Here is a 22,939-nt window from a genome sequence, read left to right on the forward strand (position 1 = left end):
GTCATAAAAGAGCATTTGTTTATAAAATAGCATTAACACAAACTGCTATGACGAGTCGTCAGATACATTTAGTTATAAGGTGTTGAACAAATTTAAAAAATATAAATATTGAATCACTGATGCTTTAACTTACATAGATTATTTAAACACACTAAATTAAAAAAAAAATGAAGACACCATGCTGTGCATAATTTATACCGAGACAAACACGCAACATACACTGTTTTGTGTTTTTAGCTCGTACAGCACTTTGGTCAGCTGAGGTTGTTTTCAAAAGTGCTGCAGAGAAAAACTTTGATTTGACTTAAAACTTTGAGAATCTATCCTAGTCAACTACTTTAAGATCAAACTCATTAGGTTGTTTTTGTGCAGCCCAGCTCACTTTGGAATCACTGTCATAGTATATAGCTCTAATGTTCTTTTTCACACATGCATGCACACATACAATGTTTTATTCTGCCTGTCTCAGCACCATAAATCTGTCTCCCCAAGCTCTTTCTTGTAGACATTTTTTTTTGTTTGTTTGTTTTTGACTTTCTGTTCTTTCTCTTTCTTTTTGCTTTATTTCTGCTCTGTCAACAGAATACTCCCTGTGGCATTGAACAGTCTGAATGTGTGCTTTAGAGTCTTTATTTTACATTGCGTTTGCACAATGTGTCTAGGTGTGTATGTGTATTTTCTACAATATATTTAAAGGGTTTGCACTACATTTTGTTCCATCCAATGTATCTGTGACAAGGTTTTTGTCTCTTTAGAAGTTAATAATAAACAAAACACTTCTAATAGTGAAAGTCACAGTGAAGAACAATATGAGGGTAGAGGGGAGGGATGAAATACAGTTTAAGGTGGATGAGGGGTGGAGAGCAGGAGCAAAGACACAAAGGCAAAGTGTAGGCGGTCACTTGTTAAAAAATGTGAACTGAAAAAAGACAAATAATAAAATGTTTGAAAAGAGTTGACAACTCGATAGATAAATGTAGTAACAGAATATTACAGGGGGGTGCTTGTGTTACCTTGAGCATAAACAAAAAAATAAGGAGAAAGCTGGTACTGAGTAAATATGGTGAAAATTGAAGGTCTGTAGGTGGAAGAGGAAAAAAAAATCTGACGAAGGGGGTGTTTAAAAAGAGGTGGCAGTGGAGACACATGACTCCAAACTGAGGACAGCACATTGCATCCTGTGGTGCTGTAAGGCAATTAAAATGAAAATCACTGCAAGACTGGCTATGAAATGATTTGGACTGAAAGGTAAGCGCTCAAAGGGGCTTTTTTGGACAAGACGTGAGATAACAGGCGAGAGGGGTGAGAGGGTGGAGGTGGAGGTGTTTCAGAGGCCTGAGAGGGAGGGGAAGGTAGAACACAATGTCTCAGAGCTGAGGAAGATTTAGGCAGAAAGAGCACAAATAACTGGAAGAATAATGATAATCTCTGGCAAAAAGATGGCATGATTTTGTTTTCTGTTTAGAGATCTCATGGTTGTAGAACAACAATCCTAGCAAGATAAAGTTGAATTGAAGGCAGCTAGGCTTACTCTTTCATTCTTGAAGACATTTAGCTTCTCATTCAAGGAACTTTTAAAACTGCAAGAGGTGATCCACAGCTTTTAATCTGTGTTTTCATTACAGATCATTTAATCACTTTTTATTCTTTGGGTGTTGATCATCATTTCATTGCAGTCTGTTTTCAGACACAACACATTGTGTGATGATGTTTCACGTGTTCAACCTACACTGCGTTCCAGTTCATTACAGGGTGCACTTTAAAATTTTATTAGTTGTTTTAGAGGTCTTAATGGTGTGGCACCATCTTCCTTGTCTGAACTTTTACACCCTCACACTTCAGCCAGAGCACTGAGCTCTAAAAATCATTACAAGATTTAGGCTTAAAAAAACAAAGGAGAGAAAGCCTTTTTGTGATGGCTATTTTCACATAAGAGCTGCCCACTTTATCGATCACTTAAAAAAAAACAAAACCTTTTTTCCACCGTTTTTTTAGTCCTGGTTGAGCAAAATATTGTGGGTTTTATTGTCACATCAGTTTGCTTATTTTTATTCTATTTAATATTTTTCAGATAAATTATAATTTTATTTTAGTACATAATATTTGCTGCCTTTATGCTTTGCATGATAACTGATCAGCTGAGATAGTGTTCAAATGTACAATAAGACAAAAACAAACAAAAAAAACCTTTAACTTGGCTGGGTGCATTTTCACAACAAATGTTTACCAAAAATATGGCACATTTTTTTGTATAAGAAAAGTTTGAAAGGTCTAACAAAAACATTGTTCTTGTGTTCTCTGTCTCTCTTTTTTTCCTACATCCAGCCTGTGAGCTGATGAATCGGGGCATCCTGGCACTGGTTAGCTCAATTGGCTGCATGTCGGCAGGCAGCCTTCAAACCTTGGCCGATGCCATGCACATCCCCCACCTCTTTATCCAGCGCTCCCCGGTGGGAACACCCCGTTCTGCCTGCCCACCCACCAGTCGCATTCCCGGAGCAGATGACTACACCCTGATGGTCCGCCCACCTGTTTATCTCAATGAGGTCATCATGCAAGTGGTGTCTGAGTACAGCTGGCAGAAGTTTGTCCTCTTCTACGATTCTGATTTTGGTGAGAAAATAAGTTCCTTATGTTTTGTCTGACTTTTGATGATTCTTTAAAATATCCTCTTGCCTATATTAAAAAAAGGAGGTGGTGCTTTGTGAATTATTTAATTTGTATGATATAAAGGTGTTAATGTTTTCCTTGCATGATCAGAAAAAATGTCAAAATATTGAAGTTAAAGCACCTTACTCTCTTCTCTTTGTCAAACATACCTGACAACATGAACTGACACTTGTATCTGCATGCAGACTCCCAGTCACAGTGAAACAGGGAAAACACGTGTAGTTTTGTTCCAGTGTCACATCAGTTTGTCTGCTTGTGTGTATGATTTCTCATTTACCCTCTTTCTCTTTCTCTCTCCCTCTCTTTTTCCAGACCATTAACTCTAACATTAGACTAGAAACATCTTATGTCCCTTTTATATTGTGGCACTTGCAGTAATTTATAGCTTCCCTCTGCACAATACATTTTAGCTGTTGCAACTGGGTGAAGCATGCAGACCTGTTCACAGCATGTAAATATGTTTATGCATGAGGTTTAATCCTTGTTTTGCATGTTGTATCTTTTCTTAGCTAGAGTCTTTCTGACTGCTTGGTCACAACAAAATTTGATCACATCTGTTTACCCAACTTAGAACAGGAGAGGATAGAAAACTTTTGCATGTGTGTAGCGTTGCCATTGCACTTTGGGACTTTGCATATACAGTAGCTCAGAACAAGGGTCGCATTTTTGAAGGAAAAACTCTGTGGAGAATGACAACGGTGAAAGTAAATTTGCACCTACAGTTTCTAAAGCGTGTTTGTGGAATCCTAACCCATCCACACAAATGTGTTGGGATTTGCAACCACATCTTTCTTCTGAGAACAAGAAAATTTGCCTGTTTGTGCAAGAGTTTAGCACTCCTGCAGATGTTGTTGATACGCTGTCAGGTGACAACTCCCAAAAATATTGGCCCTGTCGTCTTTTCACGTCACCTTGTGAGCTTCAGCTCAGCTTGTTTGGAAACCTGTCTTAGGTGGAGGTAAAAACAGTACCTTGTACCAGCAACAGTCTGGAAAAAAAAAAAAAAAGTGAGAGAGGTTGCTTGAGTTGAGGCAAAACATACCATGCAAAAAGCAGCATTTGAGTCCTGCAGGTGAGAACACCGCTGCGGCAGTGCTCCTAATGGGTGGAAGCTTTTCAACACTTTCCATTTTGGATCTCACTTGAATGACTGATTTAAGTGTAGGTGCTTTGCCATCTAATGGAAAACACTAACTGTAACATCTCTCAAAAGTGGGAGGACAGAGGTATAGCACACGAAACAAGTTTGAGCTCAAACAAGTGAAATAGTTTTCTGTCTCTAGTGATTCTGTGTTGATTTACTCCTCATAGCCATAATGGAACTCTATTTCACTCATTGTAGTCAATTAACACAATTAATGTGTTGTATGCATTGATCTCCAATGGGATCTCTGCAGTGGAATTGTTTTGCAATGCTTTTTCCAGACCGAACTTCAATCTTTGAGACATTAAAGCATTTTATCTGAATATTGAATGCCCTATGTCCTCTAAAAGTAACTAGGGAGCATTACCAGGCTGCTTATATTGGATGAATATTGACTTGTTGCTAATGTGGCCCTTCTGGAAATGCTAGTGCCACTACTTAGATGTCAGTATAATAAATGTTGCGATTAAATCAACCCTGAGCAACAGTTGATTGGAAAATTTTTCATCCTTGGTATATAATAATTGTGGAGAATACAAGTATATAATGATTCAGTTAAATGTGGTTGGAGCTATAGTCTTGTTAAGTCTGTTTGTCAGAATGTTACACATAATGTCTGTTTACTTTTACTATGGTACATATTGTGGAAATAACAGCAAATGTTGGCCTAAATAGAGCTGTCAGACATGATTGCCATTTATAGATTGATACTGAATTTTAATATTTAATCAAATACTTATTTGCATCAATATCAATGTCACTTTGTTATCTTTAGTCCTTCAACTGTGATACAACTTCACACAGGGAAGTTGCAGATACACTAATGTTCAGTTGCTTCATCACTATGAGCTAAACACAAACACCAGCTGACTTAAGGATTGAAATGATGCTGTCGCCAACATCTAACTTAGTTTTGTTTTATTGTTTTTATCTGCATCAGAATCTCTGACTGGGACCATTTAATCTTCAGGGAAGTCCAACCTTCAAAACAACTACAAAGTCCAGCTAGCACACACTACAGTTGGATAAATTAATATTCATGGTTCACCACTTTAAAATTCAAAGCTAAAATTACACTTCAAAGATGAACTATTTCACATTCATTTGTTTTTTTCCTAGATAAGGTTTTTTTGGGAAAAAAAGGAAATGTCAAAGGTTGACATGCCAATTAGGATATTAATTACACCAGCATGTACTTGCAGTATGATCCCTTCCAGGATGTTTATATCTATTTGCTTCTTCAATATTCACTGTATTCACAGATAATGTCTCTTAACATGGCTGAATACTCAATAAAGCTGTTCTTTGCTTCAACAAAAATCCTGATTTTAATTAGGCACCTTGTAATCAGACAAAACTCATGTCCATAACAAACTACATCTGTGCTGTTATTTTGGTTAAACTGACATGTATGATGGTCTGAAAAAAAAGGTTGGAATTGGCTGATTGTCTCAAAAGTTCTGCTAAAATGGCACTTTATTCCTCTGCTCTTCTCTGCTGCCAACAGGCTAAAATCTGGACAGACTCCATGGAAGGAGCATGCCCTTAAACCTAACCAGACGTGCAGGCAGAACTGTACATATGTTTTCAGTTTTAATGGTTAGAACACTGCCTTTAGTTTTATAGTTTGGTTAGAACAGACATGCATCAAAAATGTGTTTCCACAAAATTAGTAAGGCTTAGTACTTGTATTCCTTCTCCTGTACAACATTGCAGTACAAGGTTCTATTACACAGTATAAGGCTAGTCTCTTTACGTTTGCTTTCCTGATTGCAACAAATCTATTCATGCCTGCTGGCAAAAGCTTTTCATTCTGACCGTAACTGTAACTAATCAAGTGTGAAAGAGGGAACACCTTTTGTTCATGGCAGACAACCTTCATTGAACTTATTTAATTCCAAAATTTGCCCCCACATGTGTTGTAGCTCACTCATAAGATCTGCACAGTAGACACAGACACATAAACATGAATGCACACATATTTGTAACCCACTTAAGTCCTTCTATCCCTCTGTGCTCTGTGGCCACTGATTCATCACTTAGGTCCTGTGGGTTCTGCCAGTGATGTTCTCTCAGTCACAGAAGGCCCTTTAAAGATATCACCATTTTTCCCTAATGACCTCACCCTCTGTTTGAGAAAAGTAAGAAGAGACAAGAGAGCACCAGAATGAGAAAATGAGTGAGCACAATGGAGAAGGAGACAGAGATGGTCTTTTAAGATGATAGCAAAGTTCCCAAAAGGCCTTGTCTCTGTACAAGGAGTTCTTTAGAGAACAGACAGTCAAGTGTGTCCTCTCAAATGAAGGTACAGTGCAACTGTCCCAATCCTTATTTTCAGCTCTACTGGTGCATCCCAGACACTGAGAACATATGTTTTCTCTCCATTCCATTTCTTTCTGTCTCTTTCAGTTTATCCCTCTTTTTTTCTTTTTCTTCAATGTGCTTAACTTAGATTTTTCATTTTTTTCTTTCTTTCTCTCTTTCTTTTTTCTACAAAATATGAGGTACATTGAAAACATTACTGATGGCTGCTGTTACCTGCTGAGTGACCTTGCCCATTATTTGTCTGAACTAAAGAAACAATGGCCTCCTAGACTAAATCCAGGAGATACCACTTAGCAGTAATAACTGGATTTTTTTAGCCAGGAACAAAAGGATCCTGAGGCACAGATAAACAGATTTAAGCAGAACACAAACAGTTTTGGGATTGTTCACTTCACCTGATATTTTATTATAAAGATTCAGATAAAGATGTGTAAAGCTTGGACAAAGATCAACACTTCTATAATTATTTTTAGGCAACATTAATAATGATTGGAGGTAAACACAATGAATAGGAAATTCAAATGATTATTAGACAAATAGTCTTATAGGAACATCTATAAAATTCATTTAATGTACATGTATACGTGGTAAAAATATTTACCTCAAAAAGATTAAATACAGTATTCACGTATTGCTATGATAGTCAAGGGGGCAATTTTCTAAAGTATCAGCTTGGTCTCTTGTCTAAAGTTAACCAGTAGCTGTATGATGATTGTATGCTATTTTATAATTTGCATATATATATATATTTTTAGTAAAGATTAAACAATATATGAAATCAATATTGTAAACTGTGCCCATCTTATGAGGATAGAGTTTATATCCTGTTTGACTTAATGGAGTTTGTAGATATCCCAGTTTACTAGGTTTGTGCCTTTGGTGGAAATGATTGTAGATTTAATTGCAATCTTTGTTAACAGAAATTCATAACAACTGATGAAAGGTTTTGTAAAATGAAGAGTGTTTAACTCAGGGTGTTTTTGACAACAGTTTGTAGAAGAAAAAAAAAAAAGACAAAGAAAAAAACAGGATGAATAATAACATTGAGGGAAAATATAAACATGTATTAAATGCATAAATGTTTCAAACATAAAACAAACACTTATCACTAATATGTTGTCAAACGATGTTAGAACTTATTCATTGGATTGCATATTGGCAATGAAGAAAAAAAAAAGAAAAATGTCCAAAATTTAAAATGGCAGGGTGTCATTTTCTGAGGTAAAACCCCAGATTACATTTGATCTCTCTGTGGGCTTCATGTAAAACATCAAAGCAAAGATGGAGATCAGAAAGTTCTTTGGTAGATGTCTGAGATTTTACGTCCTCTGGATGAAGGAATACAAAAGGTGAAAGATAATAGGGCCATCATTTATTCATCGCTTTCCCTTACAAACTTTCTCAAAACCTACTTGTTTAACATACTCATATATGCAATATTCATATAAAGTTCCTAAAAAGTTGCAATCCACACTTTAAAATACATGTATTGTCATATTATTAGGAAAGAAAATTAACACAGGTAAAACAATGTAAGCAAATAGTAAAGATACCACAAGCATACCTGAAATTAGTATAGGTTACATATATATTTTGTTGACTTGGCCACGATAAAAAGATTTGGACTCTCAGTTGTACTGGTTTTATTACTAATTTGGAGCTAGGGGTTATTAGCACCAGTTCTTTTGTTTTAATTGCCAACATATCAACATATCTACTTGGATGTTTGTATATATATATATATATATATATATATATATATAAACTCTTTGCAAGAGTTAGGAACCACTTTTTTGTCACAAGCTGAATGTGTGGTTATGAAACTAATGACAGATTAAAATGCTGTAAACGCCACATTTGTCATTTTTAATTAGTGTAGTGATGTTTGACGAAAAAGTGTTACACAAAGAGGTTCTGTTTAACCTTAAAATGGTTCAGTCAGGAACAGGCAAAGAGCAAATGCAAAAAAAAATAAATAAATAAATGAGATTGTGAATGTAAAAAGTTAAAACATCAGCACTAAAGCTGAGAGCAGATAAAGTGATACAGATTTGAGGCATAGCTTATTAGGTAGGTAGGCAAGAAACACAAAAATCTACTGTAGTGTAAAAACTCTTTATCTAAGCCTCTGACCTGTGAGTGTAACCAATTGTTTTTATTTATTTTTCCTGTCAATGCTATTTCTATTGGAAGACTTGTGACAAATGTAATTAAAAAAAGAAAAGTATAATCTTGTTGCAGAAATGGGAAGTATGCATTTAAGCATGTGGTGTCCATACTGTCAAATGATACATTTAAATACAAACTATGATAGACTACTAATCAAAACTAAACATCTCACCAGCAGAGTTTTGGAATGCAAAGCCCCAACTCTTGGGCCAAATAATTCAAATTTTTCCATCATCCTGAAGTCACACAATGTACTGTATATATTGCTTATTTTTCATTGGTCTTAGCCTATCAAGACATTAATATGACTAGAGCTGGTAAATTCGGTTTGCTTTATGGACTCTGTTTAATCTGAGTTAATCACTAAATTAATCCGGTTTGCTTGAATCACTTTAGACATTCAAGCTGCCCCCGTGCTGCCATAAAAAGAAAACAATGGCGGTGGAATTGCATCATTCAGAGATGTTTATTTTACACTTTCACACACCATTTAACAAACAACTTTCAAATGATTGAACAAAAATGTAAAGTATGACCCAAAACGTTAGTTAAATGTGTAAGAGCGACTTACCTAAGTCAGCAGCATGTCTGGTAAGTTTTTCATTCGACTAAGAGACCTGGCTAATCTGCAGCATTTCCAGAAATTCAACTGATTTTAGGGCGAGTCCGCCAACTCACAGACTTAGCAGAAGTCTGCCAGAGGACATGAAGGATCCAGGTTAATTGAGACCTTGGACTGAAGAGTCCTGATTCAGTGCAAGGATTCAGATCATTAACTCTGGTGAGTCAGTAACTGACCAGCACTAATTATGACCATTATCCTGTAGTATCCAGGATGTAAAGTGATTTTAACTTTGATCAAATTTGACATCATGGACTGATGTCCCAAGTTAAGTTGGGAGAATTTTTCACTACCATAATTAGAACAGCTAAGGACAGACTCTGTCAAGAGGGTTAAGTCCAAAATGAGTACACCCACATCTATTGTTTACCAGAAGTGATAATCCAGGCGTGTTTTATTTAGACAAAATTAGCATAAATCTAACATTCAGTGCAACTTTTAACAGGCACTCTTAAGATTGTAAAAACATCACAGTACTTAGGAAAGCCAGGATGAAAAAACAAAAGAAATGAGTCATAAAAGTAAATTTAAAGATAAAGAGTAGGGCGAAAAAGCTTAGACACCTCTGATATGTGAAAGGCAGATCGGATTGTGTGCAGCGGGATGGTAGTAGGGGGAAGCTGGAGACAATTCTAGGAGATAGGAAAGGTCATGCACACCTAAAATGTGCTAAGCTTTTTATAGAGTGTTGGATTTTTACAAGTGTTGGTTAAGCTGTCTGTGGGGACTCCATGTGAAGCCTGGGGGGCGGCATATGAGGTAAAAAGAATCAAACAAAGGAAAAGAAAAGAACAATAAAGCAAAATGGTGGTGAAAGGAGAGACTTATAACAAAAAGATTCTAAGAGCAGCAGGCATCATGATTGTTGCTTTATGTCCTGGAGTATTTTTTATTTTATTTTTTTCAAAAATGAAGATGAACTCATGGGACCACAATAGATTCTGCTTCCTCAGTCTGGGTTCTTAAACATATTCTGCCACAATTTCTACTGAAAAAGTAAATCTTTTGACCTAGGCTGACAAAATGCTATGCATTCTATTTTCAGAATAAATCCATATTTGGAAAAAAAAAATCACTGCCTCTAAGCCTTGCTACAGTGAAGTTGCCTGAAGCAAGTATAAATATCGCCAGAAAGGAAAGAAAGGAAAGACAAAGTGAAGAGCCTATTGACCTAACAGTGGATCGAACAGAGAGCAGATGTCTTGAGGTGCTGTCATAATTTTGACAACTTATTTTTTTTACAACTACATTACTTTAAATTAAGATTAAAACATTATTTTCTGTTGTTTAGAGTAAAAGATATATATACTTATGTGTATTCTTATTGTTGTTTACTTTCATTAAATATATACATGCTGAAGGTGAAGGGTGACCACTTATAGCACATGGCATATTTTGAAACAGCCTTCACAATAAAGTAGAATAAAAAGAGAAAACACAATGGATGAAAACTTAATCTAATTTAATTAGATTAAGTTATATATATATATATATATATATATATATATATATATATATATATTTATATATATATTTATTTATTTATTTATTTATTTATTTATTTATTTATTTTTTCAGCATTTAAACACAGTTACCTTTATATTTTACTAATTGTAATAAAAATATAGGTCTTACATACATCTGTTTGAATTTCACTCCACCCTGTGCCTTTACAGCCAGCCAGGTTTTCAAAATACAGCCTTTCTCTGGCAATAAATGTATAGAATAGGGACACAAGGTCACACTTACCCTTTTCCTCCTTCAAAACTAATAAATGTCAGCATAGATTCCATGGCAGCAAGGAACTCGCATTATGATGATACAATGAGCAATCAAGCACTCCCAGCCTGAGTGCAGGAACCAACCACTGGGATAGCCAAGACACCCAGGGAGCTCAACCAATATGGATGGATGGATAGATGAATGGATGGATTCTCTGAAGTCATTAATGCTATAAGCAAAGTTTTCATGCACCTGGCAAGAAGATTAAGGTTTAAACAAAGCAGATGGATAGGAAAAAGAAAAGCCCAATTCTCTGCAGTCAGGTGCAATGTGAAGGTGTAGAATTTTAATGTTTAGTATTTTCTGGAAATATTTAAAAGTGTGAAAAATGTTCAAGTCAGGGGAAAAAGTCAGGGAGAGCAGAGGAACAGGGAAGCTCTGACAGACAGCTGAGGAGCTGCACAAGCTGAATCTCATTTGCAGATATTTGATGTTTTACTCTCTCCTAACACTCCAGGGAACATCAGTACATGTTTGTCCATTTCATTTTTTCATGGTGCAAAAGTCTTATGGATTTGTTCTTCTCCTTTAGCATCCTCTCTCTATAGGGAAATTTGTAGTACAACCATTAATGACAACATTTTACTCGTAGTTAGGTGCTAACCATAGTGCAATCATTACTTTGGTTTTAATAGACTGTAACAGTTTTTGTTTAATTAATAAGCTTGATAAAAAAACTTGCAACAACTGGAAAGGGGAAAGGAAAAGATCAGTCATATCTATTTTAAAGGAAACATTTTATTGAAATTCCCTTTGGGATTAGAGAAAACCAGCCCTTAGTCTTGTAGTGCTAATCTCCAGTGTGAAATTGATTGACATTATATAAAACACAAAGTCTGCCTCTTGAATAACACCGTAGATTTTACACTCCATCAAAACGAGATTTGGCCCCTAAGTGTTGGGGGGTTTTGAAAGGGAAAAGAGAAGAATGAGGGGAAAGCAAGCAGTGTTCATTTGTGAACCCAGTGTACCTCTGAGCTGGTTCATACATCCAGGTGAAATCCCTGCATGCCATTAGCTGCTACACTACATTAACTCTAGCTTTTACTTTGAGCCAGGGACTTGGAGAATAGATAGAAAAGTGTGGAACAAGGATAAACTTACAAAGCTGAGACATTGTTTCTAATATTGTACAAGCCTTGACGAAAGTTCAAATCTTTTGAAGTGAAGTTTTATAGAAAGGTTATAACTAATTAATGTCTTACCTGTTGTCGATAGTTCTTTGAACTACCTCAATTTGGATAAATAGCACTTAGGTCTGACCAGATTGACAAACTAATGACTACCTAAATGCACCTAAGACTAAAGTGGATATGTGCCATTTTAAGGCATCTGGAATCTTCAGATTTATTTGTGATCCATGCAATCATTTACACAGCTGTCAGTTTTACACTACATGGTTATATAAACTGAATTCTCAAGTTATTTGCAAGTACAAATAATGGCACCCCAAAGGTTTTTAAAATATTGTGAAACCCATCTATAGATGACAGTGGACATCATGTCTTCAGTAACAAAGTCATCTACGTTGAATGAAGGGGCCTGGACCACTGTGGGGATGGACAATATGTCTTTCCATAGACACAGGAGGAGTGGTTAAGTGAGGTGACAGTGCTCGGGGGGGGGAATTTAAGATGATGGGTGGTCATGGTGTTAATGGACCGATACTGTTTCCCAGAGGAATATTTCTCAAACAGATGGTTGCCTGGGTGGGCAAGGACAGTAGCAATTTTACCCATCTTTTTATCCACTATCTTGTCCTAAAGCACCTTGATGGAAAGTGTCTTGAAGTCAATGATCCGCTCAGCAGTGGGGCGGTACATGCTCTATCCCTGTCCTTTGAAAAAGAAGAAGGCAGGATTTCAGCCAAACTTTGATGTTCAGAACAAGGAGGCTTTTGACTACAAATGTGTAAAATTGAACCTGGTTATGTTCACATTTGAAATTCAATGCCATTTTGCCAACTCAGATGTCATGAAACCTTCCTGTTTTGTACCATAAATTTTTTGACTGGATGCAGTGTTCAATATTTTCCAAACTTCTTTCTTCAATTGCACAATAAACAATAGTAACATTAAAGTGGAATTTTATTTTTGCAGAATATTGAATTCTCAGTGAATAGAACCATGTTTATTCAACTGTTTATATTAAAGAGCTAAATTCAATTGTCTTAGTTTGTCTTGCTCATACAAAATCTATGTAACCTAAAGTATACCAAAAGTTCTCAAATGTTTTTTTTTAAAAAAGCCTTAATGAAAATAGTCTAACTTGAAAGTTTTGTCTTTAAGTCAACTCCTTTACCATAAAACCCAGAACAACACTCTGCCTAATGCTGGCAAAGCCCTCCTCTAAAAAACATTTCTAACTTCATATAACCATTGCCCATGAACAGGACCCCAAGATATATAGAACTCCCCTGCTTTCAATTTCCTGTTTCTCCAAATAATCTTTTGAATTTTGCAGTTAGCTAACCCAAAATAATAGATAGCCTGTCCCTGTCCCAATTTTTTTAGCAATAAATACTTTTCAAGTCTAAAATTGTTTTCAAATTCACTATTCAAATGACAAGGAGACCTTTTATAAAGTTCTTCAATTCACTTCTGTATATACTGATACTTATGTAACAGTGGTGTTGTTGGTCGTAAGTAAAGACCAAAGTGTGCAGAGCAGCAGATGAAAGGCAGGTATAATACCAAAAAAAAGGTTTAATAAGGTGAGACAAAACCCAAACAGACAGGGGAACACTGTCAGAAATAAACAAGGTAACTGACACATACTGATAAGGAAAATCTAAAACAGCAAATTCATAACTCCCAAACCCCAAAACCACGACAATTTAAGTTTCTGTTCAACTATAATTTTTAGCCAGTAAACATCATCAGTGTTAGTTAAAACATATGTGCAGAGCATTAAGTTGAACAAATGTGTCTGAAAATCTATGATTTACCAGGAATGTAGTTTGTAATATCTTTTGTTCCAAGTGAACAAAAGACATGGTGGATCATCAGATGGAGAAGCAGCAACAGGGCACATTAGGCAGAGAGCGAGTGCATGCAATTGCTGATTAGGATGCCCAAGAATAAACATGCAATTGCTGTGTTGTTTACCTTTAATTTGTTTCTTCTTGCATTGTTGATAAAAGGTTTTGAGTCTGATGCTTGACGTATCACAGAGAACATCAATTAAATAGTGCAAAAGGTTTAAGTTGATTTTGTTTTGATTGTAAATGTAAATTGTTGTTCCATCTTATAAACCAGAAATAATACACTTCATCTAGTGTCTGTGTGTAAAATGACATGCCCAATAATTTCACAATTATTTAGTGTAACACACTTTTTTTAACATTCATTTTTTTTAAATACTTCATAAATCAGTTGATACTGATACATTAGTCAGGTAATACATGTTAAAGAACTTATGTGGAGTCACAAATATAAACTTAAATATAATCAATATTGTCACAGTAATTGCCATGGGTGTAAAATATTATTTTTTCAAAGTAACAGTAGACATTAAATAGTGATGGCTTAGTAACTTTGTGCTTCCACACAGATAAGAGAAGGAGTTTTTGACAATTGAAGTGTTTTCTCGCGGTCTGGACTGCAAGTGCTCGTCAATTATTTTTCATCATCATAAACAGATTGGTTACAAAAATTAATGTCATAATTGGTGGGTAAAGCATGGCAGATCGACTTTGTTTTTACACCATTCATAAATACTAAACTTGGTTTGTTTTGATGTGGTTGTAAAATGTTTTCATGCATATGTATGTGCACAGAAACATGGACAGATCTGTTTCACTTTAAAAGTCTCATATAAACAGACTGGGTTCCCAGCTGTTGCATTAATGGAGTCTTTACCATCTGAATGTGTATTGTAGGCTGCAACTGCTATTATTCTGCGCATACCTGTAAAATAAAACTGAGCTGCAACAGAAAGATTTCAATTTTCTACAACAAAATACTGACACAGAGGTTTTATGTTTTTTTCTTTTTTTTCTGCTTATGCCTATGCTACTGAACTCAAGGTCTTTCTGACATTGTTAGCATCTGTGACCTTTGTTCATATGTGTGCATGGAATTTTGTTTTCAGAATTATTATAATTGTGCCGTGTCTCCTCTTTTTACAATGCTGAACTTCCAAATTTTGGCCTTGATGAAATCACTATCGCCAAAGCACTCTTGCTCTTAACAGCTTTAATCAATCCAGTTAATTGCTCATATGTGACACTGGCTGTGACGACAGTGTCATCCATTTTCCATATCAAATAGATCATTAGCTTTACATACTGAAGCTTAGCACTCAGACGCGTGCGCTCTCTCTCTGACATCATTAGCTGTGGCCTCAACCAAAGTGCTTTAATTAGGATTACCTTGACTTGCAATGTAGCTCATTAAAAGCAGATGAGTAGCAATAAAAATACCAACACCCACATCCTGGTTTTGTTACAATGAAAAAAAAACCTTTTATTATAGGTAATTATAGTGGTTGGTACTTTAAAAAAAAACATTCCATGGGCTATCATATTTCAATGCAAATATACTTATCTCACAAACATAGTTTTAGCAGATTCACTGACTTTTTTATTTGCAGTTAAAATAAATTAATTCTAGATGTATGTATAAAAAATAAATGTTGCTTGCTTTTACTTACAAACTTTTGACTATAACACTATTTTTTTTTTCTAATTTATGCACATCTGCTGATGGCTGCACCCAGATCAGGTTCTCAGAAAAGTTGAGTGAGTATGACAGGCATCAAACAGTTAACATTAAATACAGACCCTTAAGTTAAAACAAGGTGAGCTGCACAGTTTTATGCTTTCATCTCATAGCAACACTAAACTATAGGGGTTTAATTTGCTAAAAGGTTGTTGTATGCAACAATGTTGATTTTTGAATGGCTTTACGGGACCAAGTATGCTAGCCTTTGTGCAGAATTACAACACAGGGAGACCACAGGAAAAGTGAGGATTTTGACTTTGAAGTCATCTTATACTGCAATATCAGCAATCAGCACATCCGCTGGTTGCTGAGAAAGCGCATTCTGCTTTGTTTCATGTACTTGGGAACTATCCAAGGAAGACAAGCCGTTTGCGCATGCTGAACTTGTGAACGTGTACATGCTGGGAATCCTATAGCTACTCAAAGGAGACAAGAACAAAGAAGTCATTGTTAACCATCTTGCACAAGTTGGATGGATTTTATGGCAGCATCGATAGTAAAACTTGTTTAAAAATGCCTTGTTACCTTTAATTTTTAGATTACATATCAATCACTGTCAATGAATCCACAGATGCCACTAGTATTGTGCAGTTGTCTGTATCTGTGAGATAGTTTGTTTGGGAAACTTCGACAGAGGCGTTGAAGTGTATTTTGCTTTTAAAGACAGACACAGCAGGTAACAATATACTGTATTTTTCTTTGAAAAACCTTCTCGGCAGCTGGATAAATTAACGTCAGTGTAACTGACAGTGGGCCATTTATACAATGTGACGAGACTAGAGAAAGACTTTGTCTCACCTCTAGAGCCAGAACTCCCAACAGTCATTTTGCTACACTACATCATTCATCAAGCGTTTTGTACCAAACTGTCTGAAGAAATGAAAGCAACTGTGAATGCAGCCATTAAAAATGTGAACTACATTAGTTCAGCCTAAACCCTAAAGCACTGGCTTTTCAGAATATTGCTACAGGACCAAAAAGCTCTATATTTGGACCAAGTTCAGTTGAGGTTCACACATGATAAGTCCATGGCCCTCTTTTTTTTGTGCTTGTTTGTGTATGTGTGTGACAAATCAAACCACTTAAACCCACTCAACCTGCAGCTCCCACCTGAAATACAAATGTATGAGAGATAATTGAAAAACTGAATGCTTGCTGGGAGAATTTGGACCTGTTCCTGGCTGCTTCCAATAGCAGTGTTGCTGAAAAGTCTGGCAGTCAACTTCAATACATATTTTGACAACTTTAAAGTCCCAGAGCACCTACATCTGAATGTGCACACCTGATTGGTTTCCATGACACTGGAATCTATCAAGTTGAACCAAAGGCCAGTTGTGCCTGTAATCAGTGAAGGTGTGATCCAGCTGGAACTGGTACAGATGGAACTGCTGATAAATCTAATCAAGAACAAGAAGCACAACAGCCTCAACGACTGGTATCTCCAGCATTGCATTGCCTTGATGTTTCAGAGGACAAACCTCAGCAAACTTTCAAAGGAAAAAAAATGCAATTCTGCACACTGAACAAGTAGTTAAGATGGAATTGTATGATGGAATTGAACCCATATCATGCTGCAAGTTTTTGTTTAAACAAGATGTTTAATCAAGGCCTCACATCTCATTGACAAGCCCAAACTGGCTTCTTATATTCTCTGATCTCTGATAAATGGTAACATGGAATTTTCTTGACTCACTGTAAATGGAAGTGGTCATTACAGTTCCAGTGTTGACAGTAATATTATCACTGGAGCTGTAATTTACAACAATGGTAAAATCTGCAGAAATTATTACAATTTCTAACCCATGATTTTCTTTTTCAGACTTAGTTCAAAAATGTTTTACCATTTCTTCATTACGAGCAGTTAATATTTATGAATCATTTCAGTTTTTACATAATTGCAGCTGTATTTAACCCCTTTTCCATGTTAGTTTTTACTAAATTTCAGTTGTTTCTTCCTAATTATTCTAATATTACTTTCATATTGCTTGTGTCTGCCCTTATGCCAAGTTAATTTGTTAAGAAGCCAGTATATTTGAACATATTTAAAAAATATTACTCTTCAGCTCCAAAACTATAAATATTATTGTTTTACTATTTACTGCTCTGTGATCTCTTGTTTTTTTTGTTTTTTTTAATTTTATTTTTTACAAATATGGCCCTCAGGCAAACAGTGTTCGTACTGTACTATTAGCCAAAAAAATGTTACAATCTATAGAATAATTTCACAGTAAATCACTATTTGATTTAGATTGAAATGATAAAATTCAAGCATTTATGTTCGTACATGTTTATTTATTCTTGTCTTGGGATATATATGCCTTATATTGTTTGTAAACAGTTTGTAGTTACCGAAGGAAAAAAGAAAAACATCAACTTTGGCTATACTGTGTTTGGCTGCAACAAACATTTTTATGATATTTTTGAAAAAAAAACTGTCTTTCAAAAACAGTTTTATTTTGAAAACCTAAAACGTTTAGCATTATAATCACTATTTTGGCTTGGGTTTTGGTGCATTAGTTATTACAGGATAGAAAGTTTAAAAACTGCACACATTTTTACCATAAAATCACTTTTTTTTTTGTTCACTGTCAATTTTGAAAGGCAACAAAAAACAAATCAGCATCACATTTCAAACATGAACGTTGGGTGCCAACTTTCAGACTTTGTTACTTGAGACTGTGACTTTCAGAGATGGTGCAGTACATGTTTTTTAAATTTAGATTTCTTTTTTTTTCCTATCAAAAATGTTTACCTTCACAAAATCACTCTGGATTCACTCTGATGCTTGATCATTTGAATTGTTTCTTTAATAAATATATATTTCTCGATATTTAACTACAACAAATTACAAAAATAAATAAAAAATTCCTCCAAATACAGAGTTTGTTACAAAAATGCAGTTTCTTCAGATGCAAATAGCAATTTTTCATTTTTTTGTTTTTTGTTTACAGTATGCTACTCTTTCATGTTCATTTCCTTTTCTTGCTTTTGTAAATTACTATGATTAAACCAAAATAACTGCATCAATAGAACAAAAAGATTGTGTTTGTGTGTAATCAAATGGTCACTTGTATGGCAATTTTTTGGGGGTGCTTACATACATCGGTTCTACAAAGTACCTAATTGTCAACTCCATATCGCACACCAAGGGCTTTATATATACTCTTAGTATATTGAGGGCAGTGTAAGGTTACAAGGTTACAGTGTCTTGCCCAAGGACACTTAGTCATGCCTCCAATATTCTGATTGAAAGACAACACTTCTGACCTACAGCCATGCCTAGGGCCTGTGTACAGAATGCTTTGTGCAATCAAATTTCTAAAGAGAAATTTATTTAGTTCTAATAAATGCACTGTGTTGACAACTAGAGCTGTATGTCAGATCAGCTTGATGGATGAAATTTAAAACCTTTATATCCCAAAAAAACAAGGGATAACTGTAAACAAGAACTGATGAGTTTGGGTATTTCCTGGAACTACTCATGCAGAGAGACAACGCATTATCTGTGACAGAGAAAATGCTGCAAACCTATCAGTGATCCTCTTAATATTTGTCTATGTGCAATTTATTTAGCTCTTGTCATGTTTTTTTTTCAGTACCTGTTTATCCCTTTGCAAATATCAGTGTTGGTTGCATTAGACACAACCCCTGCTTTTGTATTTGTCTTTTTCTAGATATTCGTGGTATTGAGGACTTTCTGGACCGTACCTCACAGCAGGGAATGGATGTCTCCCTTCAGAAGGTGGAATCTAATATCAACATGATGATCACAAGTCTGTTCAGAACAATGCGTGTAGAGGAGCTGCATCGCTACAGGGACACCCTACGGAGAGCAGTGCTGTTCATGAGCCCAGCTACTGCCAAGGCTTTTATCACAGAGGTAAGTCAATTTTGTCAATGTTTTCTTTATTTTTATTTTTTTTAATAAATACATGGGTAACACCAGTAAAGTTAAAATAAGCTCTTCTCAGTGTGTGAGTAACATAATAATTAGATGTTTTTAATAAAAAGAAACTATCACAGCTTTTGGATGGAGATGTTTTGATAGAAACAATTAAAAACGACTTGTCCAAATTCCGCAATCAGAAGTTTAACTACCCTTTAAATTACAAAAAATAAATAAAATAGTATACCCACACTTTTTTGTCTTGACAAATACTTTACTACTTAATGTGCAGCCAATTTGGATTTAATAAAAGCTCCTTGTCTTTATTAACCACATTACTTAAAAAAGGGCATTTCTTCTTTCACGTTCATGAAGTATCACTGGTAAAGCCCTTGAACCTGGTATGAGAATATGTAAATAGCCTCAAGTTTTCATCTACTCTTCTGATCTTTTTTTCTCGCTGCTCAGTATGAAATTAGGTTTTACTGTAAAACAATTCAAATTAGAAGGAAATAGATAATTTTACTGTACAATATTTTGATTTAATTTCCCTCCGTAGATGTGCTCTAACTACTTCCTTTCAACATCCACAAATTTAAAACCAAACACATATAGACACACTCTCACATGCATCAGTCTCCCCTCATGTTCTTTATCTTTGTAGAAGACAATTAGAGGAGTTCCTCTGCTCTTATGCATAAATGATATGGAGGTCATGGTTGAAAGCAATAGGCTGCAGCATTAGTTATGAATTCATAATTTGTAGTGGTAGGATGGGGCTTAATCCCATGTGTCATGTTCTCATCTCAGTTTAATTAAAAGTGACCTCGGAAAGAGCAATCACAATCTAATTTGGTTGGAGGCGTGACAGGAAGGGGGTGAAAAATGAGGTGTTATTGTGTGATTGTGAGTGTGTTCGTGTCAGTGTTTGTGTGAGTTTTTGTACAGCTGGGGCTTAGCCTTTAAGTGAATCAGGGAACCACTCTGAAGCTATGAGTCTGTTTTCAGCCATGCAGTGGGTCTTTGACACGGTGTCATAGGGTTTTGCACATCCTGTGGGATGTGCAGGATGTGTTTCAAGGCAAAAACAATAGAAAATTCTTGTTTTTCTTTTTTGTTAACTTCAACTTTTGGTAAAAACAAACCAACACTGAAATCTTGTGCTCCTTAAATCTAGTTTTATGTGTTTCTAAATGAGTTTTCTAAAATAAGTGATAGATTAGTGTATTTGGAAAATGCCAAAGCACCTAAATGCACAAAAGACAAGCTAAACAGGAATGTTCAAAAGTCAAAGTGGAATGAATGTGAGTGAAGGTATGTAAGGCAATACAATCCAAGTACAAGTAGGTGGGATATACAAAAGTTAAAGTAAAACAGAGAGCAGGTCATTTATTGTCATGTGTTCGGAAAACCTAAGGCATCTAGTGGTTGGCTGAAGGAAAAAAATCCATCAATGAGGAGAGATGAAAATTGACTGCAGGGAGAGACAAGGAGACAGAATGTACCAAAAAACTAATTCTGCATTCAGTGCCCACATACTAACATTGATTATAAACATTTATTCGTTTTTGCATTAGGCTACAGTCCACAAAGCTTCTCTGATATAAGAAACTACAGTATTTTTCTACTTCTCTCGAACTAAGTTGGCAAATGAATCAGGTTGTGACCCGTTTAACAATAGGAATGAATCGAGCAGTTGAAAGTAGAAGTAAGGCCTTCTTATTATCATTCATCATTCTATACAATAGGAGGTGGTTTACAATAATTATAGAAAATTGCTTTAGTTGTTACACAATATGGATTTGCTGGCCCTCATTTTAGCATGTTTGTGGTACACAAATGAGTTTTTTAGACTTTCTCTCTTTTCTTTGATAAGGTTGACAAAGCAGACATTTAATCTAATTTAGTCAGACATTGTGTCGGGTTGGGTTTCTGAGATGAAATGTCAGAAGATGATAAAGATTCGTGGATAAGATTGATGATCACAGATGTCAGCCACTTTCTTCCTGGGAGAGGTAGACAGACTCAAGGGTTGAAATACAGACGCCAACAAGCAGAGAGACATGTGGTACACAAAGATGAGTGAGACCCTGCTTTTCCCCATCACCTATTTGTAAGGTCATTTATTTCAGAAAGCATCTTCCATCCAGACCCAAAAGACTCAGTCGATGGGAGCTGAAAGGTGTCTCAGATTGTTTGGCAGGAAATAAGGACATGATGACAGTGATTACAGTATGGAATATTTTATATATATATAAAAAAAAAAAAATTCCCTTCTCACCCTCCGCGGGTGGTCTTTGTTTCATCCTCTGAGCTCGGGTCCTCTACCAGAGGCCTGGGAGCTTGAGGGTTCTGCGCAGTATCTTGGCTGTGCCTAGAACTGTATATATATATATATATATATATATAGGAACCAGCCTGTAATCTATAGGACATGTTTTGGTTTGGATTTTTTTTTTCTTAGTTATACCTTCAAGAAACAATACTCAGTAGCCCAAAAAGATGCAATGACATGTTTCTTTTTTTTTTTAATTCACTGGGAAAAAAGGTCTTTATACCTACTGAAATTTCTCTTAACTGGCCTACCTCATTTACATCAATGCACTTATTATTTAATTATTATATTTAGAATGATTTTATCTGGAACAAAACAGTAAAGAATGCTTCATTACGCCAATCAAAATAACTTACTTTGTATATGGGACATCTAGCCAATGGCTAATTTGCAGACCCAGTTTCAAGGAACGCTAAACTTCCAAAACTACTACTGAATGCAGAAAATTAAAAATACATGTGTAACTACATAGGTTAAACAAAGTCTTATACATATGCACACATTTTCTGACTAGGAAGAATGGTAATGATGGAACTCCAGTGTACAGTAGTAGTATAAGATTGCTGGGTTTAATATTTGTGGTATTGTTTATCATGCTATTATTTCAGTTAAATTATTTATTTTTTAATACATCAAACTTAAGCTAAAAAAAAAGAAAAATGATTATATAGACAGCCTTGCCTTAGGTACTATATATCTTTTTCATGTCTCCCACAATTTTATTTTTTTTTTCCAGAGTGAGAAAGTATAAAATAATGGTTCAATGTTAATATATAAAAATTATAGTTATATCCCTTTGGTAAAATTTTATTCTAACAAAATTTGTCTTTTGTCTCTACTTCTGTTTTATACACCTTCCCATACTGAACAACTTCTTATCGGATAACCATAAGTGAATTTTCTAAATGTTTTCAGTTGATCTCATAGTAATAATGTTTTAAGACCACCATTTTGCAATACTTTCTTTTTGATAGCTCCTTCTTTAAAGGCCATCAGACAGTTGAACATTTTTCCAAAATGATAGACATTACAAAAGAAACAGAAAAAATACCTTTTAAAACAGGTTGATAAAAATGTTCTCTGACTATGGCTCCTCTAACTATAAAATGATTAGGTAAAGCTTTCTCTTATTGCTGTCCACTGTCTCTAAAAAATAGTAAATAAGTATATAAGGCTATACCTGATTTCTGAAAAGAAAATCACAAAGATTGAAACATGCACATGATTTAGATGATGAGATCTCATTTTATGTAAGGCTGAAACTGGGATGACTGTCAGCTCC

The 22,939-nt window shown here is 35.3% G+C and overlaps 1 protein-coding gene across 3 annotated transcripts in view; it reads left to right on the top strand.

Moving 5' to 3' along the window:
* Positions 1-22,939, top strand: part of grid2 (glutamate receptor, ionotropic, delta 2) — a 419,113-nt gene that overhangs the window by 221,156 nt on the left and 175,018 nt on the right. For all 3 annotated transcript variants that reach the window (XM_017413845.3, XM_017413844.3, XM_017413843.3), the window contains exons 3-4: positions 2,326-2,613; positions 19,111-19,316. In XM_017413845.3, the coding sequence (XP_017269334.1) occupies positions 2,326-2,613; positions 19,111-19,316 (494 nt within the window). The remainder of the gene's footprint in view (positions 1-2,325; positions 2,614-19,110; positions 19,317-22,939) is intronic.

Source organism: Kryptolebias marmoratus, linkage group LG1 (assembly GCF_001649575.2).
Source record: "Kryptolebias marmoratus isolate JLee-2015 linkage group LG1, ASM164957v2, whole genome shotgun sequence".
NCBI lineage: Eukaryota > Metazoa > Chordata > Actinopteri > Cyprinodontiformes > Rivulidae > Kryptolebias > Kryptolebias marmoratus.